The sequence below is a fragment of the Pongo abelii genome, chromosome 18 (assembly GCF_028885655.2).
Source record: "Pongo abelii isolate AG06213 chromosome 18, NHGRI_mPonAbe1-v2.0_pri, whole genome shotgun sequence".
NCBI lineage: Eukaryota > Metazoa > Chordata > Mammalia > Primates > Hominidae > Pongo > Pongo abelii.
Window position 1 is genome coordinate 73066645 of NC_072003.2, and position 23777 is coordinate 73090421.

The following is a 23777-nucleotide window of genomic DNA, read 5'->3' on the forward strand; positions in this document are numbered from 1 at the left end:
AGAGTCATCACCACTCCCTAATCTCAAGTACTCAGGGGCACAAACACTGCAGAAGGCCGCAGGGTCCTCTGCCTAGGAAAACCAGAGACCTTTGTTCATGTGTTTATCTCCTGACCTTCTCTCCACTATTATCCTATGACCCTGCCATATCCCCCTCTCCGAGAAACACCCAAGAATGATCAATAAATACTTCAGAAATTAAAAAAAAAAAAAAACAAACAAACAAACAAAAAAAGTAATAAATTATTAAGAGGAAATTCGCATAACATTAAAAAAAATAAATAAATAAATAAATAAAAATAAAAAAATAAAAATTAGCTGGGCAAGGTGGCATACACCTTTAGTCCCAGCTACTTGGGAGGCTGAGGCAGGAGGATCTCCTGAGCCCAGGAGCTCGAGGCTGCAGTGAGCCATGATCACGCCACTACAGCCTGGGGGAGAGAATGAGACCCCATTTCTAAAAAACAAACAAAAAAAATGCTACAGTAGGTCTTATGACATGGTAGGTGTCATTTTAAACACCTAACAAATGTTAGCTCATTCATTGTCATAGCAAGCTTAGGGTATAGGTGCTGTCATTAACCCCATTGTACAGGTGAAGAAAGGCTTTAGAAGGTTTTAGAAGGGGTAACTGCTCTTCCAATTTGGAAATACATATAAATTGGTAGAACCTAAAGGACGATACCTATTAAAATAAGAAGTGCCCAGTCCTTCCCCTCAGCAGTCCCACCCTGCATGAAAGCACAGGAGAGATGTAAGAGTGAAAATCAGGAGACAATCTAAATTAATTTGAGGCCAATTTCTGATGCCACATTATTTCATCTATAAATGTGGGTATTTCTAAAAGATGCCCTCCAGGGGCATGGAGTCCTGGCTGCTGTTCCAGTCTATCCTGCCCAGCTTTCCCCAGCTTTTCCTCACCTTTCCCCAGGCCCTGGTCCAGCAGACAGACACCAGGCTGCCTGGGCCTTGGCACTGGGAGGACGAGCATCTCAGTGGGCCCAGCCGCCTACCACAGCTGCCCCGTCCCCTCCGAGCTGCATCCTGGGTCTACAGGGGGCAGGCAGCAGTAGGGAATGGAAATAAAGGCCCCCTTTACTAGGAGACAAGGTCTATGTCCCGCACCTAGAATAGCACTGCTCTAAGCCATAGGACAAAGTGAAAGATGCAAGTTGCAGAAAATAAGTTTTGTGATCCCATTTATGTTTACAAAATAAGAAGTAGGACAGCACAAGCCAGCGCAAGAGACTTGCCTACCCTGGGGGGCAGTGATCTGCAGGTAGAGAAAAGTAAGATGGAAGATTAAGAAGAGAAAGAGGTTTTGCTTTGTGTTTGAAAATTTTAGAATGAGGATATATTTTACTTGCATAATTTAAAACTTTTAAGAGGCGAAGCCTGGTATCATTTGAACAACAATATAAATAATGATCATTTTGATTTATAACCCACAGAATAATATCAATATCCAGGAGTCCATAATGACATAAATAATTGAATTAATTAATGGTGGAGAAGGGACAGCTCTTCCTTACAGAAAACTTCAGTCAATACGCTGGGCATGGTGGCTCACGCCTGTAATCCCAGCACTTTCAGAGGCTGAGGTGGGTGGATCACTTGAGGTCAAGAGTTTGACACCAGCCTGGCCAACATGGTGAAACCCCATCTCTACTAATAATACAAAAAAAAATTAGCCAGGCATGGTGGCGCGCAACTGTAATCTCAGCTACTCGGGAAGTTGAGGCATGAGAATCATTTGAACCCGGGAGGCAGAGGTTGCAGTGAGCCAAGATCATGCTATTGTACTTCATCCTGGGTGACAGAGGCAAACTGTATCAAAAAAAAAAAAAGGAAGGAAGAAGGGAGGGAGGGAGGGAGTGAGGGGAGAGGAGAGAGGGGGAGAAAGAGAAAAGAAAATTTTAGTCAATAATGGAGGAAAAGGGGAGACAGAAATCACCATCAGGCAAATTCCACAGTAATATTTGTAATAGGCAAGCTCCAGCCCTGAGAGCTGCAGTCAATCACTGGGGACATGTTTGAGGGAAAACAGAATATTTTTCCAATCTCGAGTATCTTCCCCCAAGATATTTATTAATTACAAACAGAAAAACAGTAACCTTACAGGGGAGAAACCCAGCAGACACTGTGCGTCAGGAGATGAGGTTAACGTCACCGGTAACAAAGCTAACAGACAACACGTTCCCCTGATAGGGTGCACTGAGGTGCAGCACTTCTGTGACATCCCTCCAAAGATGCGCAAGTCCCTACTCGTGAGAAAATGTGAGACCAGCCCAAACGGGGAGACATTCTGCAGTGTGACCAGTGCTTCCAAAGTGTCAAGTTTATGAAAGACACACAGATTGAGGGGCTGTCACAGATTGGAGGAGACAAAGAAGACAGTTTAGCTAAATGCAGTGTGAGATCCTGGAACAAAAGGCCAGGAATGGAAAAACTTGTGATTTTCAAATTAGGGTAATCGTTTAGTTAATGGTATTGTATCGATGGTAACCTTCTGGGTTTGATCATTGAACTATGGAGCCGGGCATGGTGGCTCACGCCTGTAATCCCAGCACTTTGGGAGGCTGAGGTGGGTGGATCACTTGAGTCCAGGAGTTTGTAACCAGCCTGGGTAACATGGCAAAACCCCATCTCTACTGAAAATACAAAAAAAAAAAAAAATTATCCGGGCTTGATGGTACGTGCCTGTAGTCCCAGCTACCCTGGAAGCTGAGGAGGGCTCAGTCTCTTGAGTGCAGGAGGCGAAGATTGCAGTGAGCCAAGGTCATGCCACTACACTCCAGCCTGGGCAACAGAGCCGAGACTATCTCAAAAAAAATAAAAAATAAAAAATAATTGAACTATGGGTATGTACAATGTTAGCATTAGGGGCAGCTGGCTAAAGGGTATAAAAAGAATTCTTTACTCTTTTTGCAACTTTTCTGTACATCTAAAATTATTTCACAATTACAAAAAATTAGTATCAGGAGTCTGGAATTTTTTCCCGTAGCACCTCCCACCCCAAGCACTGCAGGACTGCCAGCCCCCTCTTCCCTCCTCAGTGCAGTGAGAGCTGTGGCCAGTGCGTAGACAGGGGCTGAAGGCAGAACAGGGTCCTACCAGCAGCTTTCCAGATATAGAACATCTTGGCTCTTTAGGAAACTTGATTAGATGCCAAAAGAAAAAGGTTGGAATTTAAAGGTTATTCGTTAACTGAGAAAAATAAGTAGTTGATGCCAGGTAGATGCTTTTCTACCCTGGGTTATATGATGGTAAGTTAAATACTAATGATAGGTATTGAGTTGGCCACTTGGAGGGAGACTCCGGCGCAGACACAGTGCAGTCACAGTGCTTTCCCCAAAGTCATTTTTTAAGCCCTTTATTGAGATAGAATTCATGTACCACACAATTCACCCAACATCAAGTGTACAATTCAGTGACTTGTAGATTCACAGGATTATGTAACCATCACCACAATCAATTTTAGAATATTTTCTGTGCCCTTGAAAGAATCCCTTAGCCATTATACCCTATTCCCCCATCTCTTCCAGTCCTAGGCAACCTCCAGTCCACTTTCTGTCTCCATAGGTTTGCCTGTTCTAAACACTTTCGAGAAAGGGATACAATATGTAGTCTTTTATGATTGGCTTCTTTCACTTAACACAATGTTTTCAAAGTTCATTTTTATGGCGTGCATCAGTACTTCATCCCTTTTTATTGCCAAGTAATAGTCCATTGTATGGCTATACCACACCTCATTTATCCATTCATCTGTTGATAGACATTTGGGTTGCTTCTGCTTTTTGGCTATTGTAGATAATGCTGATGTGAACATGATTGATGTACAAGGTTTCATGTGGCCATAAGTTTTCATTTCTCTTTGGTACATACCTAGGAGTGGAGCTGCTGAGTCATGTTTAGCCTTTGGAGTAATGGCCAGACTGTTCTCCAAAGCAGCTTGCACCATTTTACATTCTCACCAGCGATGTATGAGGGTTCCAGTTTCTCCAAATTCTCATCAACACTTGCTATTATCTTTATTTTAGCCATCCTGATGGGTGTACAGTAGTATCTTGTGGTTTTGATTTGCATTTTCCTGATAGCTAAGGATGCTGGGTATCTGTCATTTTAAACATCCATTCCCCTCAGGCCAGTGATCCCTTCTGAGATTTGCCAGATATGTTCAGCACTGGTGTCTCCCCTCCTTGTGAGATCACGGTGACCACAGACTTACAAGCTTGGGGACAATCGAGAATGACTGGGCATTGGGTCCTCAGGGCTCCAGAGCCATGGTCCTTTTGAAGAGCCTGAATCAAGGTATGGGGCTCTGGAGAGTTCTGTATGTGCTTGTCACAGGGGTCTTTTTTATTCAAGAGACCCAACAGCCTTTCATGACCCCTTGTTCCTCTTGCTCTCCCAGGAGGTCCAGATGGTTCCTGTGACTCCAGCTTCAGTAGCAGCATCAGTGTCTTCACTGCAGCCAGGTAAGTGGCTTGTTTCAGCCGGAGGGTTTGTGGAAAGCGAGCGGCCTAGATCTTTCCTGGATGCAGGAGACTACAGCAGTGACCCAAGGCAAACCCTACTCACGGCTGCTGCTTTTGGGACACCCTCATACACAAAAGAGTTAATTAATGAAGGAATCTGAAGGACACTGAGCAAGCCCACCCCACCCAGTCTTGATGGATAGATAGGGTGGATTAGAAGCCATTGAGGGCCAGACATGGTGGCTTATGCCTCTAATCCCAGCACTTGGGGAGGCCGAGGCAGGCAGATCACTTGAGCTCAGGAGTTCAAGACCAGTCTGGGCAATATGACGAGACCCTGTTTTTACTGAAAATACAAAAAATTATCTGGGCGTGGTGGCGTGTGCCTGTGGTCCCAGCTACTTGGGGAGGCTGAGGTGGGAAGATCACTTGAGCCAGTGCGGGGCAGAGGTTGAAGTGAGCTGAGATGACACCACTGCACTCTAGCCTGGATAACAGAGTGAGACAATGTCTTTAAAATAAAAAAAAAAAAAAAAAAAAGGAATGAAAGAAAATGGATTGCTCTTACTTATTTTTAAATATAAAAAAAAAATTTAAGCTATTGGAGGTCAGTAAACGCAAGTTGTAATAATAAAAGTACAGCTAATACATGGTGACTGCAGTGAGACACAGTTGCCTTGACTCAGCGCTGTCTGTTTGTCCAGGTTGATGTGGGGCCAACAAGACCCACAAGGGGAAGTCTGTTCAAGGACAGCCTGAGCATGGGCAGTCATTAATCGTGTCCAAGATTAAGGATAAATCACCGGCCCCAGGAGCTGTCGTCTCCTGTGCGCCCAGGTCAGTTGTAATGGCTCAGTCTTCCACATGGGGGCAGTGCAGACCAGGCAGCAAAATAATTCTCTTCCTTGGGGCTCCCTCCATACTCCCTGCAAGGTGAAGGGACTCCCCCGGGGAGGGCACTGTCACGGTTCTGCCCTGGTCTGAGTCCCCTGGACTTGCCCCATGTCACTTTTTCTTTGGGTGACTTTGGCATCTCTGGGGCTAGAGTGGATGGTGGGTCTCATACGGGGGTTTCTTCCCCCTGAACTTGACAGTGAACCTGGGCCCTGGGAGAGCCAATCACTCATGAAGAGAAAATGTGCACTCTACCCCAAGAGGCTCTCCCCCCAGACCCCTAGCTAGGGTTCTTCCCTCGTCGATATCATTTGTGAATTTATCCTCATCCCTCAGCACCCTGAGCATGTTTTCCAAGCACGCAGGTGCAGCTGATTATGAAATGTGCCCCTAGGAGCCCCCTACGTTGATGGCAGCGAATGTTGCCTTTCTCTCGTTTTCACATAGCTGTCACGCATTCCAGTGCGCCTGCCTGTGCTCACCCCTGCAGGCTCCAAGATAAGAGCTGGCCCCTGAATGTGTCCCTGACCTTCATTCATTTACTCTAGTGGTGAGGCAGAGAAGTAGCCAGGAAGTTACTGGAAAGGGGAGCGATTGATGTGAGGGGTGAAGTTACCGGAAAGGGAGGGCCATGGTGCCTGAGCCCAGGCACTGAGAAGACTGGCTGGGAATAACAGCTAATGCCAGTCAACGCAGCCAGGCTTCCAGGGCCCCAGCACAGTGCTAAACCTTTATGTCGGATCCTTCAGCTTTGTCTGAGTCCCGTGGGGTCAGTAGTATTACTTTCATGATAGGGATGAGAAGGGAGGAAGAACAGGGGGCTGCTGCTCTGTGGACAGTGGATCTAGGAGGGGCCCGGTGGATGCAGACCCTCTAGGGAGCTGTCACCGTTGTCCCCATCAGAGGAGATGGGGGCTCAGGCTGGGGAGGAGCAGCATGTGGAGAAAGTTGGGTGGGTTTGAGCTCTGTGTTGAGAACCGCAGGACTCACTGATGGGTGGGATAGGGTAGGCAGGAGAGAGGTGAGGGAAAGACTGCCTTCTAGAAATTTGGTGTGAGCCAGACCCCAGCTATCCTAGTGTCATTTGCACACCAGGGCTGGAAGGAGGAGCAGGTGTGGGTGGGGTGGTCAAGAGCTCTGTTCCAGGTGGCTCTGAGCATCCCAGGAGAAGGGGGGAGGCAGACTCAGGTACTGGGTCCTGGGACTTGGGGAGTGGTCTGGACGGACATGCGGGGACTCGTGTATCCTGCAGAGGGCTTAGCTTTTGCGCTGGAGGCTGTGGAGACAGTGTCACAAGTGGGAACGGCAGGATCCGATCTGGGATTTAAAAGCCTCCCTCTGGCAGCCAAAAGCCTGTTGTAGACTTGTCTCTGTAATCTGGGCTATGGGGATTGAGGGGGAGGTCGGCCTGGAAGAAGGCTTCAGCCATGGGCTGCGGAGGGGCACCGCTGTCCGCTGCCTCGCTGGGGAGACTGCACTACCGTTGGCTGGGATGAGCCTACAGGAGCCCTCAGTTCTTGTGCCAAGGCCAGGAACTGCTAGACTGGAACCAGGGTTTTGGTTTATACTTGTCATTCAGGAGCCAATGCCAAATCCTACCCAAAATCCAAACCATCCTACCTAAAAAACCAAACAAGAACAAATGATCTAGTGCTTCCTGACTCCCAGTGACAGAGGTCCCCACGTGGCACCTGCACAGTCAGTGTCACCAGCTGTGCTCAAGAGCTGGGCACCTTCAGAGTTGTAAAACCAGAGCCAACATGCCCAGGCTCCAGCCCACCACCTTCTTCTCACAGGTGGTATTGACACAGTGAGACTGAGCTTGGACAGGGGTGGGATCGTGCAGAGTTGCCAGATAGCCAGACCCACCCTGTGATTCTTCAGCTGCACCGCTTGCCCAGAGCACCACGTGAGGCCACCAGTTTCACTCAGTTCAGGTCTGCCCAGGGTGGTGGCCAGACTGGAGACTCCTCCCACGGCAGAAAGGCATTCCCACCTGACAGGAAACTGCCATGGTGGTGGCAATCCTGTGCCTCTGAGTGGCCATTGACCCTTGGAGAGCCTGATGAAAGCTATGGACCCTCTTCCAAAAAAAATGCACATCCACAGCCGGGCACGGTGGCTCACGCTTATAATCCCAGCATTTTGGGAGGCCAAGGCATGTGGATCACCTGAGGTCAGGAGTTCGAGATCAGCCTGGCCAATATGGTGAAACTCCATCTCTACTAAAAATAAAAATAAAAAAAAAAAAAATAGCCAGGCATGGTGGCACTTACCTGTAATGCCAGCTACTTGGGAGGCTGAAGCAGGAGAATTGCTTGAACCCGGGAGGCGGAGGTTTCAGTGAGCTGCGATCGCGCCACGGCACTCTAGCCTGAGTGACAGAGCGAGACTCCGTCACACACACACCAAAAAAATGCACATCCACATGAAATTCTGAATTCACTTTCAGGGGTTCAAGGATCACCATGGAAGCAATCCTTGCATCCCAGGTTTTTTATAAAAGATTTCTCGCTTGGACCGAAACACAGGGAGAATTAACTGGCTAAACCTGAGAGCAGAAGCTCTTCCCCCTCCCTCATCTCCCCTCTTCCTGCGATACTCGAGAAGCCCCTGGTGGCCCCAGGTTTAGCCACGGAAGAATGCCACCTGGAAAAGCAGCGGGTGGTGAGGTGGCTGTAGGTCTGGGTTCCTCCACCCTCCAGAGCATGGGAAATACATGGGAGGTGGAAAATTGGACTCCCCAAGGAGAGGTGGAACGTGAAGGAACCAGGATGGAGGAAGCATGCTTGCCAGCTGAGGAAAGGGTTAAGAGAGAAATGTCTCCACTGGGTGTGTTCTCTCTCGTGACTGCTCTGCCTGGTGGAGCCAACTGCCTAGATTCATGCCCTAACTCCAGCATGCCTGGCTGTGGCCTTGGTCAAGTAGCGTGATTTCCCGCCTCAGTTTCCTCATCTTTAAACTCAGTGTAATGATAGTACTGACCTCAAAGGGATATGGGGCTTCAATGAGTTAAAGTATGTAAAGAACAGCCAGGCATGGTGGCTCATGCCTGTAGTCCCAGCACTTTGGGAGGCCAAGGCAGGCTGGTTGCTTGAGCCCAGGAGTTAGAGACCAGCCCAGAGCAACATGGTGAAAACCCGTTTCTACAAAACATACAAAAATGAGCTGGGTGTGGTGGCACATTCCTGTAGTTCCAGCTACTTAGGAGGCTGAGGTGGAAGGATCAGTTGAGCCCCGGAGCTTGAGGCTGCAGTGAGTCATGATTGCACCACTGCACTCCAGCCTGGGTGACAGAGCGAGACCCTGTCTCAATAATAATAATAATAATAATTTTTAAAAGCTTTTTAAGTATGTAAAGAACATAGCATGGTGCCTGGGCCGCAGAAAGCACTTTACACACTTTAGCTACAATTGTTATTACAAGAACCTTGTTATTATTCCCATCTTACAAATGAGGAAACAGACCTAGAGAGGTTAACTTCTTGCCCAAAGTCACTCAACTAATTAGTAGCCAAGTTGGAATTCAAGCTAGATCTGTCTGACTCCAGAGCCCGTGCATTTAACTTTATTAGTTGCAGTTGGAGAGTTCCAGTTTTGCAATTGGCCTCCCTTACTCGTTTGATTTAGGAGTTCTCAAACAAGTGTTATATGAAGTCTCCACTATGAGGCTCAGGCTGTTGCCAAGGGTCATGATGTCTTCAGTGACACCAGTTCTCCTGGTGTAGCTAGCTGCCCTGTAAATAAGCAGGCAGAAAGTTCTAGAAATCAGTATTTCCCAGCTTTTAGCCTCTGCTGATTGAAAAAATTTATAATTATCTGTATTTTAAAGAGCAAGTTCAATTTCAGAAGCAATTCTATTTTTAGATTTACCTTTCTTCTGATTTGATTAGAGATGTAACCCGAACACCATAAAAAGTTAGACGTTACGGAAATGAAGTGCTGTCTCCCCGAGAGAACAACTGGAACTTATTATTATTTATTGGTAGTATCAGAAGCATTATTCAGTAAATCTATATTTTAATAGCCACAGCAGCGCCTTGCATTTGGAAATTGTAGTACACGTATGTGTAAGACATTCATTATAAGATGCTTAATGAGAAAATGCTCCATGAAAATGGAATTTTGCGGACACCTTGAAATAACTCAGAAGCCCCCAGGAGTGACTCGTCTAGACTTTTTGGAACTGATGCAGAAATGTATTTTAAACTGAGTGAACTCCCTCTGTTCTTGATGGGTAAGGTAAGCCAGGACAGCAGGGTGCTACCTCTCAGGCTCTGGCCCAGCAGCTGGGGAACTGAGCACATCATGCAGTGTGCCCTCTAGGAAGAGGGCAGGGTCCCAGAGCCCCAGTTCCCCTGCTGAGCATGCACAGAGCTCAGCAGCAGCAGCCAACCCTGCCCAGCAGAGCAGCTGGGAGCTGACAGCAGCTGGGATCTTGACCCTCCCTTTCCCAGGCACTAAGATCAGTCTGCCTTGTCCTCTAGGGTCCACCTGCTTCCCATGACCTCCACCTCCAGCCAGGCAAGGGAAGAAAAGCCCAGGGAGAATGTCTTCAGCCCAGGGAATGAGTGCTTGGTGCATGGCCTCATGGTCTCAGATGGGTCCCATACTGCCTCTGGACCTGGGCTTGCTCATCCGTGCCATGAAGGATTGTGTTACCTGAACCGTGAGGTCCCTTTCAGTGATGAGGTTCTGGGTTGAGTGCAGCGGGACCGCCTCAGCAGCAGCCTGAAGATGCCCTATACCTTCAGGTTCGCCGTGTTCAGGTGTTTGCTGTGGAGAAAGTCGGAGAATATTAATACACAAAATGCTGCCAGTGCACATACCAGCTCCGTGATATGCTGCCGTTCTTTGGCCCTGACACAGCACCACTTGCAGGAGAGGCCCCACAGGCTGGCCAGCGGCATCTTAGGGCCACTGTGAGCCACAGAGCTCGGCTTGCAGAGGGGCCATCCAGCCTGGCGTCTTGGCCCTTGTGGATTCCTAGTGTACCGTGCACCGGTGGGGAGCACCAGGCTTCCCCCATGTCCTCTGCCTCCCCTTGTTTTTCTTTTTTTTTTTTTTTTTTCTTTTTGGGACAGGGTCTTGCTCTGTCACCCAAGCTGGAGTACAGTGACACAGTCATAGCTCACCATAGGTGAGCTGACAGCTGGGAGCTGGCAGCAGCTGGGATCTTGTAATCCTCCCACTTCAGCCTCCCGAGTGGCTGGGACCATAGGAGTGTACCACCACACCCAGCTAATTTTTTAAATTTTTCATAGAGACAGGGTCTTGCTGTGTTGCCCAAGCTGGTCTCGAACTCATGGCCTCAAATCATCCTCCTGCCTCGGCCTCCCAAAGTGCTGGGATTTCAGGTGTGAGCCACTATCTACCCTTCTGATACAAAATGACACTGAAAAATGTGTGCTAACCTCCTTCCATGGACACCTGGAGCTGCCAGGTATCCCCTGGGCTCAGAGGGGCTGGTCCACACAGGAGCTGCCGTTCTGCTGCCCCTCCCAGGAGACAGTGGAGGCGATGCCACTAGGGACCCTCTCTGAGCCTGCTGCCCTGGTCAGGAGGCTGTGCCGTGTGGCGGGTGAGATTATTCTGGAGTCAGACTGATCAGATCCAAAGTGCGGCCCCACCATTCCGTGGCTGTGTAACCTTGGCCAGGTGACGTCCTATCTGTGTGCTTCAGTTCCCTCTTCTCCGAAATGGAAGTGGCATGCCTTAGGTCATAGGGCTTTTTAAGGAGTGACATGAGGCTGTGTAGGAAAGCGCCCAGCAGAGCTTTCACTTTTCACAACCATCATGGCTGCCATTGTTATCAGAGCTGTTATTCCCCCCAGGGGCTCAGACACACCACTGATCTTGCCCCATGCCGGTGGAGTAGGGGACCTGGTCACGGCACCGCCCTCCTCCTCAACAGCAGCTCCAGGGCAGTCCCAAGGCTCCCAGGGAAACAAGGAAAAACAAGGCTTTCCTCCCAGGGGGTACTGTTTCAGCCAAGCCTGTCACAGTGATTTGCCAGGCACGGGGTCCTCGTGACACCCTGGACCCTGGCAGCCTATGTGTCCCTGTGGCTCCTGCTGGAAAGGGGCTCACTACAGACTTTGGGGCTCACAGGGTCAGGAAAGACCAGGTTGGGGTGGGGGTGGCTTCTGTTCACCTGCTTTGCATAAGGCCTTGGGCTGTAGGGTGGCATCTCTTCCACCACCAGGACATGAGCTTCTCTAGCCAGGGGATTCTTCCAGCCCAAGAAGTGTGTGGAACAGAACGCAAGGGAAGGAGCTCTGCAGGAGGCCAGCCAGGATGGGAAAAAGAGGGACTGGGAGATAAAACAGTAAATGCTGGCCGTCAGCTAAGGGAGTGGCTAGGAAACTGCCAGAGATGACAAGAAAACACTCAGAAAGTCCTGGTGTGGACTGTTGTGTAGGCCTCTGCGGCAGCCACGTAGCTACTGAGTGCCTGGTGGCTACTCTGAACCAAGGTGCACCGTAACCGTGAAATGCACACCAGGTCCCAAAGGCTTAGGACACAAAAGAGAATAGATTTTGTTGGGAATATTTACATTGACTGTTATATTGATTACATGTTGAGATGCTAATATTTTAGATACACTGGGTCAATTAAAACATAGCATTGAAATTCATTTCACCTGTTTCTCCTTTTTAATTGAAAACTGGAAGATGTAAAATTGTATCTGTGACTCGCGTTGTATTTCTGCGGGACGGTGGACTTGAGAGAAACTGATTAAGAGATGGACGGGGCCGGTGTTTACCGCCCTAAACTCCTCTACCTGCACGGTACCGTCCCCATCTGTCTCAGGCTAGCAAAGATTTAAATGTTTCGGTATCCTCAGAAGACACCAGGAACTTCCAGCCACGTGACCGCTAGGGATATCACAGTGGCCACCCACCCAGAGACTCAGTTCCAGGCCCTGTGGCTGTATCACATGCCCGGAGCTCCTGGCCACCAGAGGATAGATGTGCCCACTCTCGCCCCTGAAATGTGCACCATGGGGATCATCAAACCATATTAAATAGCAATTCCTCTTAGCAATTACAGAGCACAGAATCGTGCCCTTTAGGGATTCACATCAAACGAGCTTCAGAGAGGCTGCAGGCGAGTGAGGAAAGCACAGCCATCTGTCCCGATGCAAATGAATAATTGAGCACCCTAGAAATGCCACAGAGACGGTTTTATACCGGCAGGGGACTGATCTGCTGGCCCAGGTCCTCAGGAAATGCAGCCCCTGGCCTGCACCTGTTGGCATCGTTGAGGAAGCACAGTGTAGTGCCTCGGTAGGAAGGGAGCCCCTCCCCGACATCCCGAGGTTTTTCTACCCATGCTGCCCCCACCTTGAAAACCCAGCCTGTGCCAGGGAGCAGTGCTTTGGGCAAAAAAACAACTCATAGCCTCCCAGCAGCACCCGCCGTCCTGCAGGCTGCTTAGCAGGACTTTGGGGACCCGCAGGACTTCAGTCCACAGAAGCCAGGGGCCTTCCTGTGCCCACCAGAACACAAGTACATCCTGAACAATATCCGTTTCTCATAGGCAGAGGCTGTGTTACCCCTTCCCCAACTCAAAGGAGCGCATTTTGGTCTCAACTCTCAAGGTGTCTCTCCTAGGCCAAATGTGCTGAGTGCCCTGGTGCAGTGACAAGGCACAATGACAAGCCTCGATCCCTGACCTCACTTGAGAAACATCCTTCAGATGGCCGGTGAAGGGCCTGGCGGAGGTCAACAGTTGTTATCGGGACCTTCCCTCATACAGTCCAGACCTGGTGGTTTTGTTTTGTCAAGAAAGGGTCTGAACTTAATGCCCTGAGCCTGGTCAGTTCAGCTCAGTGACTGGGAGAGGGTTTCTCCTCCTGTGCAAGCCAGGCTGGTGCTAGAGAAAGAAAAGGAAAAGTGAGTGGGACCCCAGCAAACTGGTCCTCGTCCCCCAAAACATGGTTATCATGGTTCCAGCCCCGCAGCAAGCTCCAAACTTCTTTGGAAAGGGAGAGAGAGAAGCCCCCTTCAAATCCCTGGGCTGGGCTGAGCTGGGCTGGTGGGAGACCAGCAAGGATGTGTGGGATCGGGTCATCCCTGACCCCCAATCCCCCTGGATGGTGGTTAGCAGTGTGTGACTCAGGATATGCAGGTCCAGGGTGGTACCATGACTCGATGGGAGAAGGCTATGGTGGGCTTCACCTCTGCTCTCCCTCCCGGTCTTACCCACAGCACTGAAAGAGCCCCAGTGACCCTTCACCTTGACGGGATCGTGCAGGTCCTAAACTGCCACCTCAGTGACACGGCCATTGGGATGATGACCAGGATTGCAGTTCTCAAGTGGCTGTACCACCTCTACATCAAAACTCCTCGGAAGGTGAGCCCCGGGCCCTTCCAAGCCAGGGGCCTCTTCTGGGTCTGCCTTGGTTTTCCAGGGCCTGCCCGTGGTTGGTAGCATTTTGGTCATTGCCCTTCTAGGGAAACCCTGTCCGGCAGAGAAGTGACAGGTGCTGCGAGGAGCCCTCGTTGTGTCGGGGAGGGAAGTGGTCCGTGCAGACCAGTGGGTCCGTGCACACCAGCGGGACACTGCACTGAGCACAGTCCCAGGGCGAAGGGAGCACTCACGGGCACCCCTGCTTCTCTGCTCTCCAGATGTTCCGGCACACGGACAGCCTCTTTCCCATCCTACTGCAGACGTTATCGGATGAATCGGATGAGGTAGGTCACCAACGCCACCCGTCCTTATGGAACATTGGCTGCCCTGCCTCCCCTTGTTAGTAGTGACTGATGGGCTCTTAGAGCTGAGATATGCTTATTTTGGTACAGTGCATCCTTCCTAGAGGTAAAGCTGTGTTTAATACTCACTTTGGGGCCAGGTGCAGTGGCTCACACGTGTAATCCCAACACTCTGGGAGGCCAAGGTGGGTGGATCACTTGAGGCCAGGAGTTCGAGACTAGCCTGGCTAACACGGTGAAACTCTGTCTCTACTCAAAATATAAAAATTAGCCGGGCGTGGTGGTGCGCGCCTGTACTCCCAGCTGCTCAGGAGGTTGAGGTGAGAGAATTGCTTGAACCCAGGAGGCAGAGGTTGCAGTGAGCAGAGATCGTGCCACTGCAGTCCAGCCTGGGCAACAGAGTGAGACCCTGTCTCAAAAAAAAAAAAAAAAACACTTCAGGAGTAAGGACTCTTCTGTAGACCCTTCTGGAGCAGCTGGGGCAGAGTGTCAGTGAGGGAGGCAGCACAGGGCAGGCGGGGAGCTTGGCTTGGAGTCAGGCTGCCCAAAGGCAAGACACTTAGTATCTCTGCATCTCAGCATCTCAGTTTTCCTCTATTCAGTGAGGGCAGTAACCATAGGGGGATGTGAGAGGGAAATGATCCATGTAAAATGCTAAGCACTGGGCCGGGCCCCTGCTGCATGCTCAGTTAGCGTTGGTTGTGTTACTCATTTCAGCTGGACTCCATTATGACCTCTAGTTTGAAATTGGACCCTTAAGCTTTGCCTTTTTGGGGCCACTAAGAGCTGCTGGTGCAGAGGGAGAGGCTGACCCAGATCCCAGGCAGCAGGAGTGAGCCCTCTGAGAGAGCTAGAGTACAGAGGCTGGCCTGGGAGGTGGAGGGAGTACCTGGCTCTTCCTGCCATCTGGGCGGGAGTCTGCCCCAGACACACACACCTTTCCGCACTCCATTCTCAGCCATGCCCATTGCGTAGTGTTCCTTTATGGGGCTCCCCTGCCTCCCAGCCAAGCGGCAGGATTTGCAGCCGCGCATGCCCATTGCACGGCAGCATCCCATCCCTCCATCCATACCAGCCCTTCAGGCTGCATCTCAGATGCTGACGGTCCAAGCTGAGCCTCAGCCCACTTTCCTCTTCTGAGCGCCAAGGCACTGTGAGCTGTAGGCAGAGCTGTATCTCCATGAGGCAGCCAGCTCATGAATCAACAGACCTGCCCACACTGCAGAGAGTGGACGAGGCTGGGTGGGGGGAATGGGAGAGGGCTATTGCTCACCAGTCCCCATGGAGTGAGGCTCCTCAGTCTTCTCTGGGCTGGTGCCAGGCTTTTGGGGGGCCCGGGCAGCTGTCCTGCAGCCTGAATTTGCTTTCCCGAACCTGGGCTGAAGAGAGAAATGGACAGGCAGGTATCACCCTCTAGGTCCTCTGAGGTTTTCTGTATTACCAGAAAAATCCAAAACAGATGGTCTGTGAGTATGCCCTTGGCCTCTCCTGCCTATCCCCCGCCCCCATGCGTGCACACACACACACACACACACACACACAGACACACATACACACACACACCCTCTCTTCCTGCACCACCCGCTGCAGCGCGAGGCCCAGGTGGACGTGGCCCCGTTCTGCCTGCGAGTTGGGAGTGACTCACTGCACAGTCACAGCCCTCATTTCAATACAAAAAGGAAGAGCAGAACTTTGCTGATTGGTTCCTTCCCTAGGACTTCACTGGAAGCAGCTGAGTTTTCAGTCCTTTAAATTGAGTTGTTTAATCCCATCCAGCTTTCTGTGCTTGAAATTGGTTTTTGTGTGCGTGTGCATTTAAAGGGAGCAGGCGGAGATGCAGTCCATTAAACAGCGCTGTTCAGGCTGCGGCTGTGGAAACTCGATTTGCTGAAGTGCCAAATGTTGTCAGGGCTTTGGGGCACGTCTTGTGGGCCTGCACTGGGGAGGGCATGGAAACTGCTCTGGGGGACAGTTGGGGACAGTTGAGGGGTACCATAACAGCAGTGAAGAGCCTCTGCTTCCCCTTCTCTCTAGAGGAGGGATTTGGGGACCTTAATCATTAGTGATGAGTCCTGATTCTACCCCATCCGGTTGCTTTCCAGAATCACATTCCTAAGTGTCCCCTGCTTAATCTTTGGTGAGCCTGAGGGTGTGCTGCGTACTTGGCAATGGGAAAACAGCCATGAACAAGACAAAGCCCATCTTCTCCTGAAACTTCCTTTCTAGGGTATCTAGAAAGTGCCCTCTCAGGATTTTTCAAATATTTCCAAACAGCCCTGATCTCGAACTGGAGCTCCCTGGGATTCAAGACTATGAAAGCCTGTTAGGTCAAGCAGGAACACAGCCAGACAAGCAGGTCCTCTCCTACCAAAGTCCTCACTCATGGAAGTTAACCTCAGTGCTCGCTGCGAAGGCTCTCACTTCCAGCTAGGCAGCCCCGCAGCACAGGTTGTCGTGGAAGATTCTTAATTGTAGGAAGTCATTACCATGGGAGGAATCGTGCTAGACCCTTCACTTGTGTCTGTAGAACCCTCACGACGGTTCTCTGGGGGGGGAGTCGTCTTGCTTCTATTTTGCAGTTCTAAAAACTATGGCCTGAGGAGGTCACGTGACCTGCACACAGCTAGGAGGTGGTAGAGCCCAAACCCAGAGCCAGATCTGTTTGGCACCAAAGCCTGGGCCCTTAAGTGCTTCCTCACCAGGCCTGAGTCTCACCCAGCGTGCTCCCAGCCCATGTCAGCAGCAGGAGGCGAGCTTGTGTATGGTTGTATCTTCCTCCTCATTTCCTCATGATTTCACCAGAGGAAGGTTTTGTGGTCTTCTGTTGTTCCAGAAGTTCTTGAGTGTGGAGAGTGTGGAGAGGTGTATGTGTTTTTTGTTGTTTTTGTGGGTTTTTTTTTTTTTTTTTGAGATGGAATCTCACTCTATCGCCCAGGCTAGAGTGCGGTGGTGTGATGTCGGCTCACTGCAACCTCCACCTCCGAGGTTCAAGCAGTCCCCCTGCCTCAGCCTCCCAAGTAGCTGGGATTACAGGCATGTACCACCACACCTGACTAACTTTTTGCATTTTTAGTAGAGACGGGCTTTCACCACGTTGGCCAGGCTGGTCTTGAACTCCTGACCTCAAGTGATCTGCCTGCCTTGGCCTCCCAAAGTGCTGAGATTACAGGCGTGAGCCACCATGCCCAGCTGGTATGTGTACTTTGAAAAAGCTCCCCACTTCAGCCCCCAGATCCATCATCCACTTTTCTTATTGATCTGTAGCAGCTCTTTGTATATTTGGGACATTCACTTTGTCATCTGTGTTGCAAATGTCTTGCTCTCCCAGGATGGTTGTGATAAACCCACATGCTCCTCCCTCTCGCTGAGAGCCACTGCTCTCAGGGGACAGTGTGCTCAAGTGTTGGTGATGCAAGAGCTGGCGCAGCAGAGCCTCAGAGACCCAGCTCTGCCTCCACCACCATCTCTGTCAGTCCCACGGGCGCGTGGCCTCGCTGGGGTGTCTCATCTGCCATTGTTCCTCAGTTCCACCAAGTGACACCTCGTTAGTCTCCACCCTCTGGCATCCTCAGTTGTCTCTGCCTTCCCATTATCCAAGATAAGTGGCTGTTTCCTCAGCACCGCCTGCTCCTTGCAGACGTTATCTGAAAATTCCTTTTGTCAAAAAGAATTTGCAGGTGTCAAATTAATATTCCTGGCACTGGAGTAGAAATCTTCCCATAGCTAGAGATCTGATTGTTTTTTAAGTGAAAATGTGACCCTGATTTCCACAGTGCAGAATGCAGGGTGCGTGCTCACCGCATCCTGCTGATGCCCTGTTTGGGAGGTGAGACTGCTGCTTCCCCTGCCCAGAAGATGCCAGTTGTTGGCTGCCTGGCAGCTGGGCAGCCGCCATGCTGCCTGAGCGAGTTCTGCCTGTAAGATGGCCATACCCCCACCTGTGAGTATCCACGGGATGGGGGCCCTTTCCATGGTCCCGATGGTGGGACCTCGGGTAGTCCACAACTCCTAGGCACACCTGCCTCCCAGCCTGCATTTGGAACTCTCGGGGTGATCACAGTCTACAGAAAATCCTGGAAGGATGTCTGTTCCCCTCTGAGTGAACGTGAATGTCCCAGACAGGTGGCCATGACCCTGGCTTGAATCCTAGCTCTAAACCTTCCTTGCCGGGGACACTGGCCAAGGAGTTTACCCTCCCTGGGCCTGTGAAAAGGGGATAATGATGTCTACGCCTGCCTCATAGGCGTGTTTAAAAAGAAAGTATAACCCCCTCACCCAGATCTTGGCCCATTGTAATAACCTGTCTGTCGTTACAAGTATGTTTGGGGGAACTTGGTATCTCGCTGTGGTAAACTCCCCCACCCAGGAGCCAGGCTCTTTCTCAGTCCTGTGAGCCATTTTGATGTCCTTCAGTAACGCTTTAGAGTCTCTTTTTGTAGGTTTTATTCACTTGTGATGAATACTCTTGGTATTTTGTAATTTTGATGTGATTCTGAATGACTTCCCTCTCCGGTTCTTCCTTCCCTACCCAGGTGACACTGAGGCCTGGTGGTTAAGAGCACGGGCTTTAGGTTCAGGAAGTCTAGGAGTCCACCCTGGGCTCTGCCACTTGATGGTTGGTAACCTAGCCTCTCTGAGCTTTAGGTTCCTTATTTGCAAACAGAAAATAATAATGGAAGCTTGCTCCCAGGTTTGTTATAAGGATGAAATGAGATCATGAATGTCAAATGCTCCCCTCGGGACCCAGCACACATAAACCCACGATAAGCAGTAGCTCCTCCGATTCAGGAAGTCATTTCTGTAAAGGGCCTGGAGATGCACATTGAGATCAGGGCAGTGGGCTTCACATCTGCTCCGGGTCCTCCCTGCCTCCGCTTCAGCAGCAAAAACCAGGACAGAAGCTGCTCTCTGTTTTCCTGCCTGTCTCTAGAGGCCGGAGGACCTCAAGGGTGTTTGAGGGACTTGAGTTCCATTTTGAGGTCATAGAAAGGCAGATAAGGACACAGTGGGCCGCAGGACTGGCCTCCTGTGCATTTCTCTCCCCTCCCGTCTTCCCTTCTCCAGCCTCCCCAGCACTCCTGGGCTGAAGCTGCCCAGAGCAGGAGCAAGGCTGCATTCAGCATGAGCCCTACTCATTAGAGCCCCATTGTCAGCAAGTTTACAGCGCCACTTCCCCGACTCGCAGGCGGAAGGGCTCCAGCTGGCCGCCCTGGGTCCAGGGAGAGGAGGAGAAATGGCGTCGTCAGCAGAGGACCTGCATTGGAGCCTCCACAGCCACAAAAGCAAAACCTTTGAGATCAAGAAGGCGTGCCCCGCTGGGCTCAGTCACCAGCATGAACTGCTTTCTTTGCAGTTGGGCCTACAGAGACAGTCTCCCCAAAGTCTTCCCAGCATCTCAGAGCTGGGGTGTCCTTAACACTTTGGAGAAGAGAGTCTCAACCCGGGAGGAACTCCTCTCTTCCCCCTCCCGTAGCTTCAGAGTAACAGAAAAATTGCTGTTGGGAGTTTGTGGCTTTTGTGACTGGTATAGATGCAAAGAAAAGAAATGAGAACCACCTTTCTGGAAAAATTGGAAAGTAGGATTCTGAGGACAGTATTCGTGGCAATGGTATTGTTTCTAGTTCGGGAACCCACTCACTGCATGAAGAACATGGGCCACCCATCACACCCACTGTGGCACGGCCATGGCTCAGGAGGAAAGGATGGTAGGGGGTAAGGTCTAGGGAGTGATGTAAGGGCATCTGAAAAGGAGCTTTTGTTGTAAGTTTCTTAAGGTACACCATGGGTACAGTGATGTACCCAGTCCAAGGTGGCCCGGTGCCTCCCCAACCCAGTGGTACCTGGGTTGAGGACAAGTAGCAGAAGTGCCTGACCCATGGGGTAGAACCCCAAGGGCTGTCCCAGCCTCTGCTGAGTCCTGAGGGGAGAGGAATGGGGCGCCTTGAGGGGCTCCTCACTCTGGTGGCAGATGCCCTATCCAGCCCTCCTTGGTCTTGGGCCTCTCAGCCCCTCACCAGCAGGGTAGGCGCTGGGAAGCACCCCTGCCATGCCCTAGACTGTATTTTAAGGTGCGATTTGCTTTGCTAGGGGAGGAAGGGGAGAATTCATTTGTTTTCATGGTGCAGGTCCCAGGAGAAATGGATCAGAAAAACTCAGGAGCTTCTCAGATCTGAAAGGAGAGCACTCACTGGAGCCAGGCCGAGTTGCCACAAAGAGAAGTAGATCGGGGCTTGCCTAGGAGCCCAGAGGAGCGGCCCAACTTGGGCTGGCAGCGCCACTGCTGCTGCCACGCCTGCCTGCAGCCTCAGCCCAGAGCAGAGCTGGGGTGAGGCTGCCTGGCTTCCTGCCTCAGGGCAGAAGCAGCCCTGTGTGTCACCCCAGCGTGCCCCTTTCCTTCTCCAGCCTCATGCCACCCGGTCCACAGAGGTAGTCCCTTACCTTATCCTTCCCAAGCAGTCCTTGTCACCGTGGTCAGGTGGGTCGGCCAGCTGGGTCCCAGGGCTCATCTGCCTGCTTTAAAGGGATTTAATTCTTGATGACAGGGACTTTGGTCTGGGGTCCCACCAGGGGGAAGCCCCAAACCCCAGAGCTGTGCTGTGAGGAATGGTGGGAGGAAGCAGAGTGCCCCTAGGTTCCCAGGTGGCTGGGGCTGCTCTCTCCCGTCCCCCAGAGGGAGGATCTGTTACTGCCATCCCTCAGTGTCTACCCCAAAATGGGGGCTTCTACTAAAGTAGAGGCCCCTTCATTTGAGGGCAGCTTAGAGAACCAATGACGGCCCCTCCACCACCCCTGCTCCAGCTTTCTTTAGGAACCGTGGTGGGTCATGTGTCAACCCCTCGTATCAGTGGGAGGAGACTAGGAGGAGGAGAGGGCACCAGCTGAAGTCTGCAGGGCTTGTGCCCCGTTCTGAGCGCATTGCATCTGTGTCTGAATGAATCCACGTGGCAGTCCAGGAGTGATCTCTGTTATCCCGAGGTGTGAGGAGGATCACTTGCCTAAGGTCACACTGTCAGCAGCCAGAATTGACAGTCAAATCTGTCTGATTCCAGAGCATCTAAAACCCCACACAAGGTGTCACCTCACTACAGAGCAGGGACCCGGCCCAGGGTGGAGGCACTGCCTTATCCAGGCCCAGGCCCTCCGCTGACCTAGTGGGCTTTTGTCCTTGGCTGACCTTCAGTTCTAAATGCACCTTCTCCCTCTGTGCATTTAACTTTGACCTCATTCTCCTGCACCTTCCCAGGCCCCATGGGCTGTCCCTGGCTGCTCGCTGACCTGGTGGCCCCCAGCTCCCCTCCAGGGCTCAGTCCAGAAGCCCTCCCCATCTTCCACCTGGCTGACCTTCTCCCAGAAGGGCTGAGGCCAGTGGCCAGGCCTGCTGTGAGGTGGTGTGGAAGCCGCCTGGGTGCGGATCAGGAGGGCCAGCCTCTGCCCCCACGCTGCCCAGCTCTCCACGGGACCAGGCAGGTCACACGACACTGCCTCACCTCAGTTTTCTTCCCAGAGTGCTGGGGTTGGACTGGATGGTCTGAGATCCCTTCCAGCCCTGAATCTGTGTGGTCCTGACTCCACTCCCTGGAATACTAATGCTGCCTGCTTAGAAGCGGACAGTCTTCCCTAAGAATGGGACTTGTTTTTCCTCCTCAGATTCTTGCCTCAGTGCTCACTTCCCTCCAATTTTCATTCCATCCACTCTCCAAAACAAACAAAAACACCCCTCCACCCCCACCTCAATTCCACAGATATCTTTAAAATCAGATCACGCAGTAAGATACAACCTGAGCCCAGAGAACGGAGGGGTACCGTGTCGGTGCCCAAAGAACTTGACTCCTCTTGCAAGAGCCCAGCCTGCAGGGCAGAGGAGCTGAGTGGGCACTGATGGCCCGGGGACCCTCTTCCTGAGGCACCCTCCCTGGGCCCTGCCGAGGGCAGGGGACACTGCCCTCTGTCACCTCTCCCCGCGGCTGTCCCTGCAGCTTCTTTTGGGGGCTTCTGAGAGCAAGTAAGAGGGAGTCATGGGCCAGGGAGAAGAGCCACCGCCAGCCAGCAACATAGCTAGACTCCAGCCACAGCCCTGAGTCTTCTCAGGGACAGCTGGGCCCCAGGCCCAGCAGAGGTACCGGCAGCCACCGCCGGGGATTCAGGGAGGACTGTGGTCTTCTAAAATGAGGCTTGGCAGCAAATCGTTGCTAGGGAAGAGAGGGGAACAGCAAGGTAACAGTCCCAGAACTGTACCCGCTGAGAGGGCCTCTGCCCACCCCTCATTCTTCCAGATATTCCCACCTTGTGGTGTCAGTGCCCACAGCAGCCACCCCGGAGCACAGGGGGACCCAGAGTAACTGCGGCCAGCCTTGCCGCCTCCTTCCAGGGAAGACAGGACTGTGTACCAGGAGGGTTTGAGTATTTACCTCTCCACGTTCCTTGCCCTGGGCAGATGGACCAGTGAGGACCCAGAGCTGGGCACAGTAACTGGTGTGAGTGGATTGGGGGCCAGGAGGGTGCTGCCTAGCTCCAGGTGAGGGCAGAGGTTGGGCTGAGAAGCGTGGTGGAAAGGGAGGCGGCTCTCCCAGCGGCAGGGCCTCTGCGGTAGGAGGAGCCCCACAAAGGGGAGCCAGCCCAGCCATCCTTTCCCTGAGGCAGGAATGGGCGCTCTCACTCACACCTAGAGCCAAGCTGCAGGGCGAGTTGCCTGCAGGACTGAGCACACTATCCAGCCCCAGCTCAAGCCACACAGCAGAGCCATCTAAACCAGGACTGTCACCAGAATTCCCTGGAGCTTTTAAAATCCAGCTGCTTGGGCCTCACTCCCGGCCTTCCTCAGTTGTCCCTCAGGCAGAGCCTGGGTGCCCAGGGGCTGGTATTTTTCACATGCTCCCCGGTGGGTTTGGTGCACATCTCTGGTTGGGAGCACAGATACAGACCAGCGTGAGATCTTGCTTGGAGACTATAGGCCATGTGCCCCCAGCTCTCAGCCCTGGTGCCGTCTCCATGCAGCCCTAGGCGAGGCAGCCAAGCCAGGGCCCCCGGTTTTCACCCCACTTAGCGTTCCTGCGTCCTCAGAAGCCAAAATTTCTTCCAAGTCATGTGTTGGTTTTTCCTCCTCTGGAGATGGCCAAGGCTGAATCAGCTGGATTTCCCAGGCACCTCCCTGTTGGCAAGTCACAAGGCCCACAGACTGGGCAGGAGCTTGGGTGAGCCCAGGTGAACCCAGAGATGTAGAGGACTGGGACCGTCCGCCCACTGCTAATGAAACCCACCATTTTCACACTGGCTTGCTCTGTTCCACACCCTGCGCTAGGCCCCCTGTGAATGATCTTAGTTCATTTCACGATCAGACAACCCTGTGAGGGTAAGTTCTCTCGTTTTCCCCCTTTTCCGTAAGAGGAAACTGGAGAAGTTAAGTAACTTGGGCCAGATCTCACTTACATGCTCCATGAAGCCTTGTTTATCTGTCCATCTGTCTGTCTGTCTGTCACACACACACACACACACACACACACACAACCTCCTCCTGCACATCAAGGCTGGGTGAGGTTCCCTCTGTGTCTTTATGTCCCCCCGTCCACTCAGACCCTCTCCTAGCCCTAATCCCTCTCCATCATGGCCCGTAGGCTGGGAGTTCTGTGAGGACAGTCCGTTCAGCCCACAGTAGGTGCTCAGAAACGTCCTCTGAGAAAGTGAACAAATA

At 51.7% G+C, this 23777-nt stretch overlaps 1 protein-coding gene and 1 long non-coding RNA gene across 4 annotated transcripts in view; one reads left to right on the forward strand and one right to left on the reverse strand.

Moving 5' to 3' along the window:
* Positions 1 to 23777, forward strand: part of VAC14 (VAC14 component of PIKFYVE complex) — a 116960-nt gene that overhangs the window by 28099 nt on the left and 65084 nt on the right. For both annotated transcript variants that reach the window (XM_002826618.6, XM_054534095.2), the window contains exons 10-12: positions 4415 to 4478; positions 13586 to 13730; positions 14006 to 14071. In XM_002826618.6, the coding sequence (XP_002826664.1) occupies positions 4415 to 4478; positions 13586 to 13730; positions 14006 to 14071 (275 nt within the window). The remainder of the gene's footprint in view (positions 1 to 4414; positions 4479 to 13585; positions 13731 to 14005; positions 14072 to 23777) is intronic.
* On the reverse strand, positions 3358 to 15691 carry LOC103892708 (uncharacterized). Of its 2 annotated transcripts, none has more exons than XR_008514670.2 (4): positions 15363 to 15691; positions 10035 to 10148; positions 7649 to 7746; positions 3358 to 4965 (listed from the first exon to the last, which is right to left on the reverse strand). It is a non-coding gene; the product is annotated as an uncharacterized LOC103892708 (long non-coding RNA). The 2 variants fall into 2 exon arrangements; XR_010137858.1 differs by having other exon boundaries at positions 3358 to 4989.